The sequence below is a fragment of the Elephas maximus genome, chromosome 18 (genome assembly GCF_024166365.1).
Source record: "Elephas maximus indicus isolate mEleMax1 chromosome 18, mEleMax1 primary haplotype, whole genome shotgun sequence".
NCBI classification, from domain to species: domain Eukaryota; kingdom Metazoa; phylum Chordata; class Mammalia; order Proboscidea; family Elephantidae; genus Elephas; species Elephas maximus.
Window position 1 is genome coordinate 11,509,658 of NC_064836.1, and position 22,794 is coordinate 11,532,451.

General features: G+C 47.5%; 2 protein-coding genes across 3 annotated transcripts in view; one reads left to right on the forward strand and one right to left on the reverse strand.

Moving 5' to 3' along the window:
* The window catches only part of KDM5B (lysine demethylase 5B), a 90,002-nt gene extending 87,333 nt beyond the window's left edge, over window positions 1–2,669 (reverse strand). Inside the window, exon 1 of one of the 2 annotated variants that reach the window (XM_049858302.1) lies at window positions 2,292–2,669. In XM_049858302.1, coding sequence (XP_049714259.1) covers window positions 2,292–2,495 — 204 coding nt within the window. In that variant the 5' untranslated portion in view covers window positions 2,496–2,669. Of the gene's footprint in view, window positions 1–1,653; window positions 1,922–2,291 lie in introns of those variants that run through there. The other variant, XM_049858301.1, reaches the window with a different exon arrangement.
* An 863-nt stretch (window positions 2,670–3,532) lies between these two features.
* Window positions 3,533–22,259, forward strand: LOC126061713 (alpha-1,3-mannosyl-glycoprotein 4-beta-N-acetylglucosaminyltransferase-like protein MGAT4E). Its single transcript, XM_049858467.1, has 6 exons — window positions 3,533–3,653; window positions 5,232–5,310; window positions 6,112–6,648; window positions 17,018–17,126; window positions 17,519–17,615; window positions 18,482–22,259. Exons 1-6 carry the CDS (start codon window positions 3,533–3,535, stop codon window positions 19,624–19,626), a joined length of 2,088 nt encoding a protein of 695 aa, XP_049714424.1. The 3' UTR covers window positions 19,627–22,259.
* Window positions 22,260–22,794: the final 535 nt, after the last annotated feature.

Sequence of the window (22,794 nt, forward strand, 5' to 3'; positions counted from 1 at the left end):
TTTTTTTGCTGCTATATTTCAACTATATGAAACCACTTGTTCACAGTTAGCTTTCCTAAAACAAAACAGTTTCCAAAACAAAGACTGTTTACATCTCTTAAGAAGCCTTTGTTCCAACAAGACCCCTCCTTCAAGAGCTACAACTTCTGGAAAGATTTTCCTTTTTGTGGTTGTATCAACAAAAAATACTCAAACTCTTTCCATTTGGCATAGGAGTTTGTTAAACAAAGGAGAAGGCAAGCCCCCTCCACACAAAGGCAGTCTCCAAAACAGAGCTCTGGTTATGTTTGTAGATTATTTGTGCCTCTTTAACACCCTTCCCCAGGCTGTAGTATGTAGTCCTCTCAATACAAAATGGTGGCCATGATGTCTGTCTGACATTCAGAATGGTAAAAGGAAATACAACCACACATTTTGCAAAGCTTACCATCAATATGCTAGCCAAGATGTGGAAATGGGTAGCCAAACCTAACCAGAGCAACGCTATCTTTTCAAGAAAAGGGCCCTATAAAAGGCACTGAATAAGAAAACAAGAAGGGTTTACCCCAGCCCCACAATACCAACATGGAGGACAACTCCCTGGAACCTGACTCTTCATATTTTGGTTGCCAAGAACTTACTCAAGTTGCCTAATAAAATTCTAAGTAAAATCCCATTAATGTAAATGTACAATATTCATATTCACCCCTTCTAGCCTTTGACATAAAGTTAAACTCCTAAATATTAGAAACATAACCTATTCTTCCAAGAGTTAAAATCCTGGCTCTGACCAGCCGTGGTTAACTTCTCCAGGCCTCTTTGCACTCTATATTCACTTTCCTTCCACAGCCAAGAATCAACCTTGTCCACTGTTTTCAAATTTTCCCCCATACAAGCTGGCCAGTTAATTTCTGAGGTATATATTTTATCTCCAGTTTCAAAACTTGTCCAAGAAAAACTATGTAAAGTATGGGGTTTGTGTTTCAAAAAATTTTCTGAGAGGGAGCTAAGTAAGACTTATTCAGGGATCTTCCTCAAAACAGCTTCCCAAAACAGAACCCCTGCAACTCAAAATATCATTACAAAGAGCAATCTTAAGGGAGAAAGGAATGGGAGGGGGTCTTCCTCCCTTGGCGGGGTGGGGGTTGGGGGGAAGTAGTAGGAAAGGCAGTTAAACCTCCTTCCCAACGGTTCCAGTCTGTCCAACCGTCGTTTAGGCCAACTCGGACTCGGACGATACCCAAAGGTGGGCAAAACAAAAAACCCAACAGGGGTGTAAGAGCGCAGCCAGTTCCAGGTTTCGGGGTGGGGGGCGGACTTTCCTCAGCGAACGTTGCAGCCGTTAGGGATCAAGTCTGAACACCCCAGCCCTGACACAGCCCCCAGGCCCGAGGCGCTCTAGACGGGGCATGGGCAGCTGAGGAGGGTGGCCGCGTCTCAGCTCCCGGAGGTGGGCACAGGGGAAAGGGGCCCTGGAGCTCCGGAGATCTCGTCTGACAGGATCCGCCTCGCCCCCAACCCACCCCTCACCAGCGCAGATCAGGCCTCCCCCGGGGAGCAGAGCGGACGGGCCAAAGTGGGGTGCGCGAGGGAATGGCAGCGCGGGCGGGCATCGGGTCCGCCCCCGCCTGCCCTGCCCCCCACCGCCCCAAAAGTGTCCCCCCAGGCACTTACGCCCCCCGCAACACATCCGCTCCGGGGCCAGACCCGCGGCTCCTCCCCGCCCCCGGCAGCGCAGGACGCCCCCTCCTCGACCCCGGCCGGAGGGCACCCGGGGGCCCGGGGACGACGGGGTGGGGGTACCCCGGTCTGGAGGGTGGGGCGCCCAGGTGAGGGCCGCTCCGGGCCGACGCCGCCACCACACAAAGGACCAGGGGCTCCCGCCGCCATATTGAAAACTTTGCTTCTCGCTCGACAACTCGCAACTCCCCCGCCCTGCCCCGTCACACACCCCCGCACCCCGGGAGCAGGCGAGCAGCCGGCCGCCCGGCCCTGCCCCCGCCCGCGCCTCCGCGGGCTCCGGGAGCAGACGCCCCGCGACCACCCCGCCGCCGCTCCGCCCGGAACCGGAGCCGAGCCCCGGGGCGCCAGGGCCGGCCGCTCGCACCCCCAAAACCCTCGCCCCCCCGCGCTCCCCACCTCCCGCCCAGGAGCCCCCGTCTCCCCCGCTGACTCCCACCCTCCTGGCAGCCCCCAGCCTGACGCGGCCTCCGGGGCGCCCTGCCCCGCGCCCCCGCCTCGGGCCCCCCGACCCCGCGCCTCCTCGCCCCCTCCCCAGCCCCGAGCGGGCTCCGGGCGCCGGCCTGACTCACCGGCGGCGGCCGCACCTTGCAGATCCCGGTCTGCTCGGCGATGGGCCGGATCTTGTGGATGAAAGCGAAGGGGTCCGCGAACTCCTCCCAGCTGGGCTCGAAGACCGGGCACTCGGGGGGCGGCAGGAACTCGCCCAGCGGGCCGGGGCCCCCGAGGGACAGCGCCGGGCGCGGGCCGGGGGGCAGCACGGCGGCCGGCTCCATCCCGCGGCTCGGGCAGGGCGAGCAGAGTGGGCTCCGCGGCTCCGACGCCTCCACACACACGACCCGGGCGGCAGCGAGTCCGCCTCGTACTCGCAACGGCAGCACCTGGAGCTTTTTCAGCCTTCCTCCGACGACGTCTCGCCGCTGGCCACGCTGTGTGCCTCCGCCGCCACGGCGAGGAAAAAGAGTTCCGCCCCCGCCCCCACCCCCACCCGTCCCCGCGCCCAGCTCCCCGCCCCGCCTCCAGATCGGGCGGGGCGGGGGTTTTCCTCCTGGAGATGAGAGTTTACCCTTACAGTTCAGCTGCGCCAATGTTGATTGACCATTTACTACCTGCCAGAGTCCCTGCCCTCGAGGAGTTAATGGTCTCGTGGAGAGGATCAGACAAATCGATCATTTCAATCTCGTCAACGCACTGTGGTAGATGCCACGAGAGAAACAAACCGTAAAACCCAGGGACATAAAGAGTACCGGGAAAAGGAGAGGGATTTTCCTTTCTAGGAACAGCCTGAAAAGAAGAACTGCGTGGACCTGAGAAAACAATAGTAATGATAACAATAAGAATAGCTAACTCTTTTGAGCACTTTCATATGGTAAGAACTTTTCTAAGCGTTTTTGCATGATTAATCATTTAATCCACACAACAGTCCATTTTACAAATAAGGAAACGGAGGCACAGGTAGATTAAGTAATTTTCCCAAATTCACACGGCTAGTAAGTGATGAGAGTCTGTATTGGGAGGTGCGGGTGCTGTGGGGAAAACATCGGTCCACAAGCTATACGATAAGATTGGATTTGAGAGATTGGATTGGATTTTGAGGAGAAATTATGGGGCCTAAATTAAGGCAGTGGTGCTACTAACTAGAAGGAACGGATAAAAGAGAATGTCGTGATAGACTGGAAAGGGGCAATGAGGTATCAAGGATGATTCAAGAGTCTGGAGTAGGCGCCTGAGTGGATGCTAGCCTGTTGGCATTGCCAGAATAGCCACCTAAAGATTACATAAAAGAGGAGAAGTCAGCCCGGAGAGGAGGATAATGTACTCGCTTTTGGACATCTTGAGTTTGAGGTTTTCTCTGATACACACAGCTGCAGATGTCCAACAGGCTGAAGAGTATAAATCTGAAGGGGAGAGCCCTCAAACCAGCGGCAGCGACAGTACACAGGTCCTGAGGGAGACTCAGAAAACATAAATGTTAGGGCTTTGTTTTGCCTGATCACCTTGTGCAGTCTAGTTAATGTGGCGTACCCTGGGTCCGAATCAGAAAAGGTGCGCAGCAGGGTTGTATCTTGTCACCTTACTCAATCTGTATGCTGAACAAATAATCAGTGAAGCTGGACTGTGAGAAGAAGAACATGGCATCAGGATCGGGGAAAGACTCATTAGCAACCTAGCTATGCAGATGACACAACCTTGCTTGCCGAAAGTGAAAACAACTTGAAGCATTTACTGATGAAGGTTAGAGCCTTCAGTATTCATTATGCTTGAACATAAAGAAAATGAAAATCCTCACAACTGGACTGGTTAACATCATCATCATAAGTGGAGAAAAATATTGAAGTTGTCTCATACTACTTGGATCAACAATCAATGTCCATGGAAGCAGCAGTCAATAAACAACATACTGCATGGGCAAATCTGCTGCAAAAGACCTCTTCAAAGTTTTAAAGGCAAAGATTTCACTTTGATGACCCAATCCATGGCCTTTTCAATTGCCTCGTATGCATGCGAAAGCTGGACGATGAATAAGGAAGACCCAAGAATTGATGCATTAGAACTGTGGTGTTAGATTGAATACACCGTGGACTGCCAGAAGAAAAGACAAACCAGTCTTTGAACAAATACAACCAGAATGCTCCTTAGAAGTGAAGGATGGTAAGACTTTGGCTTGCTTACTTTGGACGTACCATCAGGAAAGACGAATCCTAGAAAAGGACATCATTGTTGATAAAGTAGAGGATCAGCAAAAACTAGGAAAACACTTAATGGATGGACACAATAGCCGCAACAATGGACTTAAACATACCAACAGTCATAAAGATGGTGCAGGACCAGGCAACAATTAAGTTTTGTTATATATAAGGTGAGCCTTGGTGGCACGGCGGTTAAGCTCTCGGCTGCTAACCGAAAGGTCAGCAGTTCAAACCTACCAGCCACTCTGCTGAAGAAAGATGTGGCAGTCTGATTCTGTAAAGAGTACAGCTTTGGAAACCCCATGGGGCAATTCTACTCTGTCCTATAGGGAGCTATGCGTCGGAATCGACTCAACAGCAACAGGTTTGGGGTTTTTGGTTTTATACGTAAGGTCACCAGGAGTCAGAGCTGACTCAATAGCAACACCCTCGATTAGTGGGAAGATGGGAGGGCTGGAGGGCAATTTCATGTCACTATTTCTTCACAGTAATCCTATGAGGTACAGCCTACTGTCATCCCCATTTTGCAGAGCACAGAGAGGCTGAGTAAGAGGTATGAACACTTTTGAGGCACTTGATTTTGGGTATGCCCAGCCCAGGAAAAGAGGAGAAAGGAAGCTCAAAAATAACTTCAACATTAAAAAGACAAAAGCAGCTAAACCCATGAAAGGACTGTTTGCCAGGGCCTCCTTAGGAAGAGTCAGTGGTGCTCTTGGTCTGCTTTCTAATTCACCTAGAGGAAAGAAGTCTCTTATCCTTAAGGATTCTTCTTTTTTTCTTTTTCTGTTTTTAAGCCTCCTCCTCAATAAACTCTTCCTGAAGGTACCTGGCCCCGGAAAGACTTCAGAGAGGTCCTCCAAGGAGAGAATCCTTTTCTCAGCTCTAGAGTTTTGAGATCTGGGTAACCATTTTTCTGCTCCCCACTGCAATGAAGACTGAAGCCAAAGGACAGCTGGCATCCTGTCAAGGGAAAACAAAATCATCAGTGTAAGAAAGACATGATTAGCAAGTCAGAGTAAAATGTTAAGGGTAGAATTAAGTAGTGGATATAGAGAAATTTGCTGCAAACTTCTTTTAATCTTGCTGAACGTGTGAAACTTTTCCATAATGAAGTTTTGGAGAAAAAAATCATCCTCGTTGCTCTTCGCTGAAGGCGCCCTGTGCTTTTGAGGGTCTTGATGAAGTTGATTTCCTGTCATGTGCTCCCTCTTGGGAGAGCGTGAAGACTATCTTCACCCTTAAACGTTCGCGTCCTACAAGCCTGGTAGATATAACTTTGAGAAAATCTAGACAAATATGAATTATGACTATTATTTAATTGAGTTGCACAAGAAGATCAGGCTTAAAAAAATCCTTCCCAGTTCTCATCCGTGTCGTAGGACTCCCTCACGTTCCCAACTCCCAAGGTCTCCCAGCCTCGCTTCCTCCATTTCCGGTAGTGACCCTAAGTGATGAGATACTGTTGCTCCCAGACCAGGCAGCAGCTGTTTGGTTCCCGACGGGCCTGATACGACGTTGAGGAAGGGGGCCGGTTGCCAGGATAGTGAGGAGAACCTGGGGACCGAGGGGCTCTCGGGGCAGTCGACGCCCGCCCGCCCCGCAAAAGACGCTTCCCTTGCCCTTTATGATGTGTGTTTACATGGGCGGAGGGATCCCTCTCCAGCTGACAGCCACACCGCGGCCGGCTCTTCTTTTTTTAAAGAGCCGAGTCGCAGGCGGTGATTGGCCGCCGCCCGGGCCGCGTCAGCCTCCGGGGGCGGGGCCCGGGCCGCATTGTCTCGTTCGGGGCCGGTTGGAAGCCCCAGAGGCTGGACCTGGGCAACCCCTGCTTGGAGGTGCCCGGGCCGGAGCGCCCAGAGGGCTGGGAGCGAGGCCTGGGCGGGGTCAGGTTCAAGTTCCCGGGGGAAAGCGGGGTTGGAGCGCAGGCGGCCGAAGCGGAACCAAAGCCCGCTCAGACTGCCACGTCTCCAGGAACCCCCTCCTTACTCTTGGACAACACTCCGCCCTCACCCGGGCCTCCGTCCCCCAAACCACCCCCATTTCTGCAGCCCCGGATCCCTTGGCACGTTCCCCTGGACCTGGGGGTTTCCGTCCTAACCCGGCCCGCTCAGCCCCCGAACTTCACGCCTCAAACCTGCCCGGCCCCACCCCGGACCAGCAGCCCCAGATCTACAGCCTTCGCCCCTAGATTCGCCCGTCTGGTGATGAGGCACTCCACGCGCTCCTTCGGCCCGCTGAGGTGGGAGGGCCACGCTCCGGGGCTCCGAACTCGGGCAGCGACTGCCTCCCCAGTACCCCGCGCACTGCCGGGAGTCGGGGGCCTGGGCCCCGGGAGGGGGGGCTGGGCGCCGGGAGGGGGGGCTGGGCCCCGGGAGGGGGGCTGGGCCCCGGGAGGGGGGGCTGGGCCCCGGGAGGGGGGGCTGGGCGCCGGGAGGGGGCAGGCCCGGCTCCCCGGCGGCCCGTGCAGCACGTAGCGCACGTGTAGGGCCCGCTCCCCACCCCCTCCGTCAACGCCGCTGCAACCGACGACCTAAAAGGGCTTTGGGTGTCAGCTGTGCGCCTCCCTTCCTCCCTGACCTCCAGCCTCTGGACCTTCCTCGTGCTGAGTGTCTTCTAACACCACACCAAACACCACACCACCTTTCTAAGCCCTGTTGATCCTTCGTCTTTTTCCTTTGCCTTAAGTTTTCCCACTTTACGGGCTTGTCCTCGGCCTTTTCACAAACCAACTCTGTTCCTTGTCTTCCCGTTTCAATGCCATCTCTTCCTACAACCTCTGGTGCCCTGGAATGTTTCCTGTCAGATGTTCCCTGTGGAAACTTACAAACCCTTGGTATCTCAAGATGAGCTGCATGCAGCCTTTTTGGCCTTCTCGTTTTATTCATTTTGTGTACTACCACTATTTTACTGCACTTATAACTCGGTATTTGTCTTATTTCCGCCGGTGTCCCTGCCCTCTCCCCCTACACAAATCTCTTTCACCAGACTGAAAGCCGCTGGAGGGAAGCAGTAATGCCTCCATCCCTGGCGCTAGGCACGTGGCAGACGCTCCACAAATATTTTTTGAAGGGGTGGGGAAATGGCCTTGAGTTTCTGTGGCTCAGACTGGCTGAGGACGGAGCTTTGGGCACGACAACGAGAAGAATCTGGCTATCCAGATGAAGCAGGAAAGAATCTCAAAACAGATCGGAAGTGAGGTGTTGGGGGAGCCCACGCAGTGAGTGGGCACCACAACTAAGATAAAACCCTGTCCTCCTCACCCCCACTCCCACCCCGTTGCCCTGCTCACTTCCCTGGAGCCAGCAACCCCTCCTCCTTTCCTATGCTGTCATCTTCTGCTCACTGGTTACTTGTCTGGGGCTTTTGTGCTCCCTGCTTTGCCCTGCCCCAGCTGTGAGGGCTGTCCTTGGGGATCAGCCCACACCATAGCAAGTGTCTCATCCCTGGGCTTCTGTCCTTGGGGAGCTGGGTCCAAGCCCTAGGGAGGCACCTGGTAACGAAATACTTCTTCCTCCTCCCCATCTCCTCTTCCTCTCCAGCCCTGGAATCCCTTTCTTGCTGACTTCAGCCGAGGGTAACTGCACTCGTAGAGTTCTGAGTTTTGGTTTACCTGGGTGTGGGGCCCAGAGGGCTAGACCCTTGTCTGGACCCCCTCGCCAGGGAGCCTCCAACAGGCACCGGCAAGTGGGACATTCCCATGGTGCTGCCAGCCCTTACCACGGGGGTGGGGAGGAGCAGAGTTGCCCACACCAGGGCTTCAGGGTGTGTTTCCTCCCGTTCTGGTTGGGCCACTTTAGAAGCTCTGGACTCCCAAGGAGCAGTTTGTGCTGCTGAGAGAAGCTGAGAGGCAGAGAGGGAAACCCACCCCCTCTAACTCAGGTCTCTGGATTGAGTGGCCTCTCTCAGCTTGCTCCATGGCCTTGGATAGCTGGAATGTTTGGAATTTTCTGTATCAGGGATGAAAGTCTTCCAATAGGATGAAAAGGGCTGCAACGCTGTCAGAGCTTTACAGAGCACCACTGCCCATTTGAAATTCACTGTGTTCAATCAAATCACATCACATCTCTAGCACAGAGTCTGACACACTAAATGCTAAATGCTGATTCTCTTTCTTCTCTCCCCTCAGGGAGGCAGGAGTGGGTGGTGGAGATATGTGATTGACTAGAAATACTGTACTAACATAAATAAGACAGGGTCACCGGCCAGGAGTAATTCATAGTCTATTGGACACATCAACCCTATAAAATAGGAAGAAATTATTGTCATCGTTTTTCACGTGGAGAAACTGAGGCTCAGAAAGGTTAATTAGCCAAAGTCACACATTAATAATAGCAGGGTTAGGACTGGAATCTTGATCCTAGCACCTTTGATCCCCAAACACCAAGCTGGCTTCCCTAAAGCTGAGGAAAGAAGAGACAGAAGCCTCATCTCAAATCTCACTGCCTGCTTTTCCTTAACCTGCCAAAATCGATCCGTTCTCTCCCCTCTAGGTCACTGTGACTTCAGACTCCTTGGACTGTGATCTATAATACTTTCGTTTACATAGCAGAAAAAGTTTCACCAAACTATACTTACCTTGATACGGTGATGCACTTATACGCTGGTTGAGACACATTAAGATCAGTTTGTTACCCATTAATGGATTGTGACCCTTGGTTTGAAAAATACTGCTTTGAGGTTAGCTTTACGTGCTGCTTGGGTAGCTTTCAGGAAGATACAGACCAACGAAGTAGTGAGCTTTCGCTACTCATACCCATCTAGCCTTGAATTTCAGCCACCGTCCTTCTCCCCACACATAAACTTGTAGGTCCCTCAGGACACTGTGTACTTCATATACAAAATCAGTAGTTATCTCTTATCTCTTTGTTTTGTTTTCATTGCTTATTATTTATTTGTCTGCAACTTTTTCTACTTGTTTCCCCCTTGTCTTAGCTATCTAGTGTTGCTACAACAGAAATATCACAAGTGGATGGCTTTAACAAAGAGATTTTTTCTTTCACAGTCTAGGAGGCTACAAGTCCAAATCCAGGGCACCAGCTCCAGAGGAAGGCTTTCTCTCTGTTGGCTCTGGTGAAAGGTCTTTGCCATCAATCTTCCCCTGGCTAAGGAGGTTCTCAGAGAAGAGACCCCAGGTCCAAATGACATGCTATTCTCCTGGCTCTTGTATCTCGGTAGTATGAGGTCCCCCTGTCTTGCTGCTCTCTTTTCTCTTTCATATCTCAGAAGGGATTGGCTCAAGACACAATCCAATCTTGTAGATTGAGTCCTGCCTCCTTAACATAACTGCCGCTAATCCCATCTCATCAACACATGTAGGAAAATCACGTCAGATGACAAAATGGTGGACAATCACACTATACTGGGAATCGTGGCCTAGCCAAATTGATACACATTTTGGGGGGGACACAATTCAATCCGTAACACTCCTACACCTGCCCCAGTTCTTCAACCCCATGGATTGTGCCTCAGCCCCATCTTTTTTTTTTTTTTGATATAGTGTTAACCCAGTCCAATTGCTGTCAAGTCAGTTATGACTCTTGGCAACCCTTTGTGTGTCAGGAGTAGAACTGTGCTCCATAGGGTTTTCTTTTTTTTTTTTTTTCAGTTGTGGTAAATATGTAGATAACAAACCATTTGTCATTTCAAAAACCTTCAAATCTATAGGCCTTCAATGGCTGGTTTCTGAGCATAGATTGCCAGGCCTTTCTTCTGAGGCACCTCTGGGTAGACTCAAACTGCCCATCTTTTGGTTAGCATTTGGTTATGGATTGAATTGTGTCCCCAAAAAAGGTGTATCAACTTGGCTAGGCCGTGATTCCCAGTATTGTGTGATTGTCCACCACTTTGTCTTCTGAAATGATTTTCCTGTGTTATAAATCCTACTTCTGTGATGTTAATGAGGCAGGACTCAATTTATAGGATTAGGTTATATCTTGAGTCAATCTCTTTCTAAACATAAAAGAATCTAGCAGAGAGGAGAGGGACCTGCTACCACCAAGAATGAAGAACCAAGAAGGGAGTGTATCCTTTGGACTGGGATCCCTGTGCTGAGAAGCTCCTAGACCAGGGGAAGATTGACGTCAAGGATCTTCCCCCAGAACTGACACAGACAGGAAGCCTTCTCCTGGAGCTGGCACCCTGAATTTGGATTTGTAGCCTCCTAGACTGCGAGAAAATAAGTTTCTCCTTGTTAAAGCCATCCGCTTATGGTATTTCTATTATAGCAGCACTAGATAACTAAGACAGCAGCCAAGCATGTTAACCATTTGTACCACCCCAACCAAAAAACCAAACCTGTTGCTGTCAACTCCATTCCGACTCATAGCGACACTATTTTGGACAGAGTAGAACTGCTCCATAGGGTTTCCAAGGAGCAGCCTATGGATAGGAACTGCCAACCTTCTGTTTAGCAGCTGAGCTCTTAACCATTGCATCACCAGGGCTCCTTGTACCACCCAGGGATTCCTCCCAGGGACTCCAAGATAGCTTTATTAGATACAATTCACATTCAATTCACCCATATAAAGTGTGCGATTCAATGATATTTAGTATAGACGTGCAACCATCACAATTTTAGGACATTTTCATCACCTCAAGAAGTAACCCTAATACCCTTTACCTATCACCTCCCCCCCCCCACTCCCTACCCCCAGGCACAAGCAACCACTATTCTACTTCCTGTCTCCATAGATTTCCCTATTCGGAAATTTCTTAGGAATGGAATCCTATAAGATGTGGTCTTCTTAGACTGGCTTCTTTCACTTAACATATTGTTTTCAAGGTTCACCCAAGTTGCAGCTTGTATCTGTACTTCGTCCCTTTTTATAGCTGAATAATATTCCATTGTATGGATACATCGCATTTCATTTATCCATTTGTCCACTGATGAGCATCTGGGCTGTTTCCATTCTGTTCCATCTTTGCAGGATCTTATCCCATGCAGGTGCCCAGTATAAAACTAGGATTTAGCATAGTCTTAGAACCTTCCAAGACTGGACATAGAGCAGGGTCAAAAATGCTTACAGGGACCAGACAGGTAAATGAGTGAAGTCAGCCAGATGGGGGCTGTGGAGAAGTGGGAATGCATGTCCAGCTATTGGGGGTTGTCACTACTCAGAGCAGGGCTGCAGGAAGTTCCAGTTTTTCAAGAGAAGCCAAAAATCTAGGTTTTTATGTAAGCACTCCCAATTTTTAAATGTTCAATCTTCAATAAAATTTTCTAAAAATCACTGGGGGCCAACCAAATGAGCTTGTGGTCAGAGCGTAGTCTGTATGAAGACACCTCCCTTCTCTAACTGCCTGTAGAGGGAGCAGCTAATGGGGTGATGAGCTTGTCATCTTTCAGAAAGAACAATGGTTGCCAAGGGAGCACCAGCTAGAAGGTGCCCAGGGAGAAATGCTGGACTGGAGGTGAGCTCCTGCCCCATCCCCACTCTGTTGGGTCTATTTCATGTTTCTAGACTTACAGGAGAACTCTTCCAGCAAATTCCAGAGCCCACACCCAGAACATACAGAGGCAACAAGAACAGTGTCACAGAGAGCCCACCCGTAACTGAAACGTTGGTGAGGGACCTGGGTGATGTCGGAACTTTTTAATGTTTGTACTTTCCCCCTCCCTCTACCTTTTGCCTCCTCTACAGCTCTCAGAAGGGAGGAATCAGACATCAGGATGCAGAAAGCTTTTCAAATTGTTGTGCCTCAGTGTAAGAATCCAAAAGATAAAAATCTGGATAGGGATTTAAGAACACAGGATGGACCTCTCTAATCGGAGGGAAAAGAAGGCAGTGCTAGTTTCCAGGGTTGAAAGTGGCAGTATTCCTTATAATAAAAGAGCTAACATTTACTCAGTGCTTGCTATATGTCAGGCATTTCTGTGTGGGTGATCTCATTTAATCCTCATGAGAACTCTTCAGAGCCATCACCGTTGTCTTCATTTTATAAGTGAGGAACTGAGGTTCAGAGAGGCCAAGTTATTTGCCCAACGTCAGATGGCCAATAAGTTTAGCAGAACCAGATTCCAGCCCAGGCCATCTGAGCCCAGATTCTGAGCTCTCAGCTCCTACCCATGTATTGCCCTTCTCTTGTGCCCAGTGCCCCCCGACACTGCTGTGTCCCCAGCACCCAGCATAGTGTTTGTGGAATGAATAAGTGACCACTTACTACTATCACACAGCCTCTGATAATCAGTGACCTAATAAATCCTTGTCGAGTACATTCTCTGCACCAGGTACTGTGTGAAGGGCTGTGGATGTAGCATTGACTAAAATAAAGTCTGTGCCATCTGGAGCTTATATTTTCGTCTAGTGGATAGAGGTAGAGAAACATACAAAATAAGTAAGATAGTTTCTGGAAGTAATAAATGCTGAGGTAGAGAAAACAGAATGTAGGATAGAGTAATGGCAAGATGGACTGGGAACAGGGAATCATTGCCTAGGGGTCACTGAGTTTCTACTAGTGGTAGAATCATTTGGAAATGGATGGTGGTGATGACTGCACAATAAGATGGACATAATCACTGTCACTGAATTGTACATGTAAAACATGTTGAGTTGGCAAATGTTTTGTTATATATCTTTACCACAATTAAAAAAAAAAATCAGAGGGGTGGTGATAGCTACAGCGAACTGAAGAGGAAAAGGGAACGGCTGAGCTCATATTAGAATGTTAGGGAGGAGGCGTTTTTTTTGAAAGCCTACAGAGAAGAGTTCCAAAAAGAGGAACAGCATATGCAAAGAGCTTGAGTCAAGAAAGGGCTTGGTATGTTCAAGGGATTCCCACAAAAGTCCCTTAGGCTGGATGGACAGGGAGAAGGAGATGAAGTCACAGAGGCTGGCCAAGGGCTAGATTAGCTTAGGCAGGGCCTTGCAAGACGTGTAAGGAGTTTGGATTTCATCTTTCTTGCAGTGGAAGCCATTGCAGAATTGTAGGCAGTGCAGGCATATCACCTGATTTACAATTTTTAAAAAAGTTCTCTTTGACTGCCAAGTGGAGAACAGGTTGCAGGACAAGGGTGGAGGCGAGAGACCCATTAGAAGGTGTTTGCAGGAGATGACGGTGGCTTGGACTAATGTTGTAGCTCTAGAGGTGGTAAGGAGAGGTCATATTCTGGATAAATTTTGGAGGAAACAGTAAAAGAACTAAATGGATTGAAAGGGGAGTTTTGAGGAGAGAGAGGCATCAGAAGATGACTCCTAGATTTTTCTAGAGTAACTGCGTGAATAATAGTGCTATTTACTGAAATGAGGGAAAGTTGGGGAGAAAAAGATTTGAGAGGTAGGAAGAATCTATAGTTCTGTTTTGGCTCTGTTGAAGTTGGAAGTTATACAATAGCCACAGTTATGGACAGAAACATACCAACCACAGTAAAGATGGCACAGGACGGGGCAACATTTTGCTCTGTTATACATAAGGCTACCATGAATTGGGGCAACTTGACCGCAACTAACAAGAACAAAGTTGAGATTCCTTATATTCATCTATACAGATGTTGAATACTCAGGGAATCTGGAGCTCAGGATAGGGTTGGAGATAAGGTTTGAGAATTAGTACTATGTATGTGCAGACAGTATTTAAAGCATGGGACTGGGTAAGATTACCTGGGAGAGTGTGTAGGAACAGAAGAAAAGAGAGCCAAGGCCAGAGCCCTATGACACACCTATGTTTACAGGTTGGGAAGAGGATGAGCCAGGAAAGGAAACTGAGATGGAATCTCAGTGCAGCAAGAGTGATGTCAGGAAGAACGTGGTCCAAGGAGGAGGCAGTGGTCAACCGTGTCAAAAGCTGCAAAGGTTAAGGAGAGAGAATATGAAATGAAGAAGTGGAGGTAATTAATGAAGACAGCACTTTCAAGGAGTTTTGTTATTTGGGTTGTAGAGGAATATTCCAAAAGTTGGAGAGAACGTGAACTCAGGGAGGGATTTTGTTTTTGCCTCCAGCCCTCTGCCACTGGGAGATAACAGAGTTCCTTTACATAGTGTGGATACTCTGGTGGCGTAGTGGTTAAGTGCTATGGCTCCTAACCAAAAGGTCGCCAGTTCGAATCCACCAGGTGCTCCTTGGAAACTCTACAGAGCAGCTCTACTCTGTCCTCCAGGGTCGCTATGAGTTGGAATCGACTCAATGGCAGTGGGTTTGGTTTTTTTGGTTTTACATAGTGCTGGGTTTGGCTCAGTAGAGAGGAGAAATGGACAATGCTGAAGAGAAAGAGGATAATGGCAGGAGTGAAGAACTTGAGAAGGTTAGAGGGAATGGGAGTCAGAGGTAAGTGCCAGCAGAACTGGAAGGAAGGAGAGAATGCAGTAGAGATGCAAGGAAGTGGAGGACATAGTGGTGGGAGGTTTGGTAGTTCTTGGCATCTATTTACTCTTAAAAGATACTGATGCTGGTCTTTAGGACGAATAACAAGAAAAAACAAACCTGTTGCTGTTAAGTTGATTCTGACTCACAGTGACCCCATGTGTTACAGGGTAGAATTGAGCTCCATAGGGTTTTCTTGGCTGTAATCTTTGTAGGGAAACCCTGGTGGCATAGTGGTTAAGTGCTACAGCTGCTGACCCAAGGGTCAGCAGTTTGAACCTACCAGGCGCTCCTTGGAAACGCTACGGGGGAGTTCTACTCTGTCCTATAGGGTCACTATAAGTTGGAATCGACTTGATGGCACTGGGTGGGTTTTAATCTTTGTAGAAGCAGATCGCCAGGCCTTTCTTCTGCAGTGCCGCTGGGTGGGTTCAAACTGCCAACCTTCCGGCTACCAGCTGAGCCTGAACCATTTTCGCCACCCAGGAACTAGCTACCTGTTATTAAGCCTGTACCTATCACATGCAAGTCCTGTCCACGCATGCCTCTGATGATAGGGGAGTAGGTGGGTGGGACACAAGAGTAACATCACAGAGGGAGCTTAGCTCAAAGGCAGAAAGCTGGCAAGGCCACAGTGTGCTTTCCCACGCCTCACCCTCTTTGTTCATTAGATGACTGATTCTCATCACCCCAGCTGCTCTTGCTCTCTCTCCTGCTTCTTCCAGAAGCCTGTCAAACTCTGAGGGCTGAATGAGGGCAGTTGTCCCAACGTGACTGGTAAACTACAGACGAGGTGCAAAAGGGGAACAGAGCTATGCCTTCGGTGATGAAACCCTTTACACTGCAATTGTAAAGGCTTTTTATTCAGTGTATGTATCTGGGTGTTTATGTTATGGTGAAAAGAAGTCTATTTCTCTTACATAGTTATTTGTATCTAAACCACTTATGTGACTGAAAAGCCTTTGCTTAAGGAAACCAGGTAAGAAAAGTTTAATCTGTAGAACACTTTTACCATATATTTTATTTTGACAATTCTTATCAAAAAGTTAAGTGGGACCCCAACAAGGATGAACCTTGAAATATTACGCTGAGCGAAATAAGTCAGTGGTAAAAGGACAAATACTGTTGATCTACTTACGTGAAATAAGCAAATATATACAACCCAAAGATTATTCATGGTTACCTGGGGTAGGAGGGAGGGGAGAAGAGGGAGTTCTGTTTGGAGAGCGTTGAGTTTATGTTAATAAGCTTGCATCTCCGCTACATAGTGATGGAAGGTTTTGGAAAAGGATAGTGGCAACATGAACAATGTAATCAATGTCATGGAAATGTAAACATGGAAGTCTCGTTGGCAGATGTTCTGGTGTGTATATTTTTACCACAATAAAAAAGAAAAAAAAAAAAACTAAGTGGGAAAGGAAGAGAAGCCGGTTCCCAGTGCCGTCCTCTACTAAATACTAAACCAGCAGGGATCCATGGAAATGGGGGAGCTGAGAGGATATTATGGCCTCAGGAGCATAGAAATTACCGACAATTTCTTTTGTGTGCTGTGGGGAAGGAATCAAGAGTGGGTGATGAGGCGCATGAAAGCCTTCCCCCCCGAAAAATCTAGAAAGAGTCAGAGAAACACATTCTCACTAAAGACACGGAGAGGAAGAGAGCAGCATTTAAGCACTTTTGACGCTGAACCAGCCTGATTTCCAATAACCCAAAACCCCTGACAGCACTTTATACTCAACTTTAACAGAATTGTTATAATCAAGGTCGATGAATAAGGTTAAATATTGGAATAAATTAAGGATATCCTTTACATAAGAGTAAGAAAGGCACCAAGTTGCATAGCACTTATCAACATTTCAAATTCAGCTATTTTAATAAATGGTTTGATTTTTGTTCAAAGGTGGTGGAGGAAAAAATGTGACCTCCTGTTTCGTCAGGTAAACTGACACATCCTTAGAGCATCAGTGGATCCTCATTTTGAGTCAGGGAAGCATTTGGAGAGTTTGACCTCCAAATGGATACCTAAAAAGTGAAGACAGCAAAGGTCACCACAGGACACGTTAACTTCTTTAGGCAGAGAATAAGTCTATATTCCACAGGTTCCCAGCTCAGAGAAAGACCAACAGGCTTGGGAAATAAGTTGACGATGACAATGAGGAAGCATAGAATATTTGGGGGGAAGGGAGGCTTACCAGAGGACAAAAAGGAAGTCATAGGCATGTGTGGGGTGGAGAAAGTCCTCCAGCTGTACATGTTGACTTTTTGCTGTAGGATCCACATCCTGATGCAGACACCATGTGGTGTTCCACCAGGCGCTGCTTCGTAACCTCAGCGGGCATCATAGTCCTGTGGCTTTTCGTCATTTTGAAAGACCCCCGAGAAACTGACGATGACCAGAATGTGATGGCTATCAAAGGCCAAGTAGTCACTTTTATTCTCATTTTGGGAATTGGGGATGTAGCAGAATGGGAGTGATACGGACAGGCAGATTCTTAAAGGCACCTGGGTTTTCCTTCTTCCTGTACCTCTCTACCTGACAGCAGGAAGCTCCAAAGGTAGCTGGGGCGTGGACTTGGGCCACTGGTCTATAAAGAAACTTTTTTTTCACGTTTGTTAAAATAAGGAAGAGAGCAAATACTGCTTGAGCTCTGGATACTTTGGCCAATGGCCAGGCATCCCGAGAATTTGCTGGCTTGCTCTAGGGAGAGTATAGCCCACCTCCTTCCCTGTAAAAGCTCATGAAAAGCCACTAGCGCCAAATCTGGTTCTTTTCACAAAAGGAGATACATATTTTGCCTTTCCCAATGCCTCAGGTGGCCAGCTACAGTAGCAGTAAGGACCAGAGTGCGATAGAAGACTGGCAGAAACTCACCTTCAAATATATGAAAACGATCCAGCAGAGAAGAAAGAGTGAGTGCCAAGGAGAGGGGTGGGCACCCTAGGGGAAGTAGGGACATGGAGAGGTAACTGTAGCTTAGAGAAAAGAAGAAAGGGGGCGGAGAAAAGGTAAGATGGTTCCCAGGAATATTTGAATCTGGCAGTTTTTTCCCCACAAAGACATCTGTGTATCAGGGGCATTAAGAAGGAGGGAAAAGATGAAGTTGGTTGTTATTGGAAAGCAGAATCACTGGGTTAGAGAACATCAGGATTACAAGAGGCCTTAGAGTTACATAGTCCAACTGCCTGGCTTTTATGGATCAAGAACTAAGATCAGGGGTGAAGGGACTTGCTCAAGATCACACAATCAGTGGCAGAACTTGGGGAATCTTGGGCTCCTGACTTCCAGGAGAAGTGCTTTTTCTCTTCAAAGAAGAGCTTTGGGAAGACTAACTGGGTAAAATAATCATAGGTATAATAGCTAATATTTATTGAGCACTAAACCATGTGCGACTCAGTTCTGGGCTCACAAGCTTGGAGGGACCTACAGAGACTTGGGACCACCTAGCTTAGTACTTCTCAAACTTTAACGTGCATCCAAATCACCTGGGGATATTATTAAAATGTAGATCCTGATTACCTAGGTCTGAGGTGGGGTCTGAGAGTCTGCATTTCTAATAAGCTTCCAGATGAGGCTGATGCTGCCGGACTAAGGACCGCACTTTGCCGCCGTAGCAAGGACCTAAACAGGCCTGCTGCCAAAGGAGAGAACAGAAGGGAAATAGGAGAGGGAAGAAAGGAAGAGAGAAGCTCCAAGTAGCACCCCAACCCCTAACTCCGTTGACAACCATCTCCACCATCACATACTGACAATTGTCCTGTCTTTTACATCTCCCTAGAGTTTCTGACAGTGGGGATCTCCTCAGTGTCACCACTGGAGGAAAGCAACCTCTTGTACACACTGGACTCCCTGTTCCGTACTTCCTCTAAAGCTGAGCAGAAACACTTCACAGTGCTGATCCACCTGGCAGATTCTGACCTCACCTGGCTCGGAGAAACTGTTGCCCGTATTTCAAGCCTCTTCAGCCCAGAGATCTTGGCAGGGCAGTTGCTACTGATCCATGCTCCATCTGATGCCTACCCCCCTGTGGATGGCATCAGGAACAACACCTATTCTGGGGAATTCTACTCCAAGCAGAATGTGGATCATGCCTTCCTCATGAGCTATGCCTCAAACCTCTCTGATTACTTCCTCTTACTAGATGACAACGTCTTTTGTGGCCCCAACTTTGTCAGCCACATTAAGTGGAAGGTGACCAACATGAACTCCAAGCCATGGGTACTACTGGAGTTCTCTAACATGGGCTTCCTTGGCAAGCTCTTTCACAGCAGGGACCTCCCACTCCTCGCCCATTTCCTCCTCCTCTTCTATAGGGAGAAGCCCCTTGACAGGCTGATTCCTCATTTCCGTACCCTCCTGCTTCAGAAAAACCCAGTCCTCTGCAGGCCTTTCCTCTTCTACCACAGGGTCTCCCACCCCAGCTTTGACGACAACTGGAAGACCTCAACAGTTAAGAAAAAGGACTCTTATCGTCCTGACAACCCACCTGGAACCGTTTTCACTGATATGAAGGCATTTGATGTTCATTTCCCCTGGGAGGCCTACACTCTAGACGAGTCATTCTTTTGGACGTATAATGTTAGTGTAGGGAACCACTTGACAGTGCTTTTGAGCCATCCAGTGAACCTGAGGAGAGTGCAAGTGATGACAGGTTCCGTGGTAGAGGGAGAGTACACCCTAGAGAAGGGGCAAGTAGAGCTGGGCTACACCCCTGAGTGGATGCCGGAGTTCTGTACCAGCTTCACCTTGCTTGGCCGTCTCTTGGAAGGGCAGCTGGACCAGGAAGTATTTCCAAAAAATATGGGGCACAACGTGAGCTGCGTGAGGCTGGTGGTGAAAGCTAGTCAGGTTGGTGGTCTCATGATCAGACATATCTCCCTCTGGGAGGAAAAAGTGAAAGAGAAAGAAGGAGCCACAAGTTGAAGATAAACCAATAAGAGTGTGAAAAAATTAAAATCTTAAAGCTATTTCATTCTAGCCTATCTGGGTGTGTGATACCAAAAAAACAAACCCAGTGCCGTCCAGTTGATACTGACTCGTAGCGACCTTATAGGGCAGAGCAGAACTGCCCCATAGAGTTTCCAAGGAGCGCCTGGTGGATTCAAACTGCTGACCCTCTGGTTAGCAGCCGTAGCACTTAACCACTACGCCAGCAGGGTTTCCAGGTGTGTGATAGGGGAGATAAAAGGGAATGAGGGGCAGAGAGGGAAGACTCTCCACCATACTTTTGGTGCCACCAAGATGTTAGGAGACCTGTTCCATCTTTTTATACTCAGAGAGTCACCTTTCCTAAGATATCTTTTGCTGGGGCAGACATAGCTTAGCCCAACTTGGGGAAAGGCCGCAGTCATTTCCAGAAACTTTAGATTCCTGGAATTCTGGAATCAGCACAAATACAGGGTGCTTGTGTGTCTGTATTTTTACAAAGGGACAGAGGTGAACAGTAATGTGGTAATAGGACATTGAGGACATTTTTTTTCTATCTATATCCCAGGTACACGTCTAGATGTAGGAAAATCGTGCAGAGCACCTAGAATTGACGTTAGGAGTTAAATGCCCTAAAGTTCAGGAAAGTAGCAGATGGACCAATGGCCATAAAACGAACTCTTTCCTTTTGAGCTCTTTCACAGTGCCAATCCAGTTCCCTCCTTTCCTCACTAACAAACTTGGCCTAAACAGTTTGTAACTAAAGCCTTGCTTTCTCATCAGCAATTCACTTTTAACTCCATCTTAGTCATCTAGTGCTGCTATAACAGAAATACCACAAGTGGATGGCTTTAACAAAGAGAAGCTTATTTCCTCACAGTGAAATAGGCTAAAAGTCCAAATTCTGGGCATCAGCTCTAAGGGAAGCCTTTCTCTCTCTGTTGGCCTTCTCATCAATCTTCTCTGGGACTAGGAGATTCTCTGCACAGGGACCTCTGGTCCAAAGGACACGATTTACTCCTGGCACTGCTTTCTTGGTGGTATGAGGTCCACCTGTCTCTCTGCTCACTTCTCTTTTATATCTCAAAAGAGATTGCCTCAAGACACAATCCAGTCTTGTGGACTGAGTCCTGCCTGACTAACACAACTGCTGCCATCCCCCCTCATTAACATTAACAGGCAGGATTTACAACATATAGGAAAAACACATCAGATAACAAAATGGTGGACAATCACATAATACTGGGAATCATGGCCCAGCCAAATTGATATACACATTCTTTGGAGGGGGGCATAATTCAATCTATGACACTCCCCCACTGGCTTCTACATCCACAGTACTACTGAAGCTCTTTTCCCTGTTTGTGATGACAAAAATAGTCAAAACCCAATGGCATTTTCCCAGACTCATTCTCAACTCTCTTTGGCAACACACAGGATTGTGTTCCTTCTTGAAACTGTCTCCTTCCTTGACTTCTGGGATTCGTTAATTCATTAGAAAGGTATTGAGTGCCTATGATGTGCCAGGCCAAAAACCCCTGTCCTTGAAGAGGTTTTATGGTGGGGGGATATAGACAAGTGTGTTTTAAGCATCATGTGTGGTTAAGTATAGGGTCCTTTGGGAACACAGAGCTTCTGTGCCTAACCCATTCTTGCAGGCTTATGGAAGGAGTTTTGAAATATGTGACATCTAAGCCTAGACCTGCCAAGTAATTAGAGAAGGTAGTCAGGTGATGTGGGAAGAAGGGTGGGAGAATTTTTAAGCAGAAGAAACAGCACGCAGAGAGGATAGCCAGAGGGGAGAAAAAACTTGGCTTATATGAGAAAGCACACGTTATTTAATGGGGTTGGAAATGGAGGGCTAGTTGGAGTGGGGTGGGCAGAAGATGAAACCATAGGACTAAGAAAGGACCAGTTTAAGAAGGGTCATAGACAATTTAATAGCAGAAGGAATAGTCTTTTCAATGAATGGTACTAGGACAACTGGATATCCATATGCAAAAGAATGAAATTGGGTCCTTACCTCACACCGTACATAAAAACTAACTCAAAATAGATCGTGGACCTAAATGTAAGAGCTAAAATAATTGCCATGACCTTGGACTAGGCAGCGGTTTCTTAGATATGGCACCAAAAGCACAAGCAATGAGAGAGAAAAAAAAAAAAAACAGATAAACTGGACTTAATTAAAATTAAAAACTTCTGTGCTTCAAAGGACACTATCAAGAAAGACAACCCACAGAATATCAAGAAAGTGAAGACAACCCACAGGACGATAGAAATATTTGCAAATTATGTATTTGATAGTGGGCTGGTATCCAGAATATTTAAAGAACTGTTAAAACTCAATAATAAAAAGCCAAATAATCTAATTTGAAAATGGGCAAAGGGTTTGAGTAGACATTTCTCCAAAGAAGATACATAAATGGGCAAAAAGCACATGAAAAGATGCTCAACATCATTAGTCATCAGGGAAATGCAAATCAAAACCAGAATGAGATACTTCACATGCACTAAAATGTCTAAAATAAAAAACAAGGTTATTGCTCTTACGATCCTAAAATATAGATTGTCATGAGAGCAAGAAGTGTAGGCGAGGATGTGGAGAAATTGGAACACTCATACTTTGCTGGAAGGATTGTAAAATGGTGTAGCCACTTTGGAAAACTGTTTGGTCATTCCACAAAATGTTAAACATACAGTTACAATACCAGCAATTCCACTCCTAGGTATATAGCCAAGAGAACTGAAAACATACATCCACAAAAACCTGTACACAAACGTTTGCAGCAGCATTATTTATAATAGCCCAAAAGTAGAAACAATCTACATGTTTACCAACTGATGAATGAACAAAATGTAATATATCTATACAATGAAATATTATTTAGCAACAGAAAGAAATGGAGTACTGATATATGCTACAATGTGGATGAATCCTGAGAACTTATGCTACTTGAAAACAACAGTCACAAAGGCCACATATTGTATAATTAACTCCATTTACATGAAACGCCATGAATAAGTAAATCCACGGAAACAGGAAGTACATTAGTGACCAGGGGCTGGGGATAAGGGGAAAATGGGGAGTGACTGCTAATGGGTACAGGTTTTCCTTTTTAGAGTGATGAAATGTTCTAAAAGAGATTGTGGTGATGTTTGTAT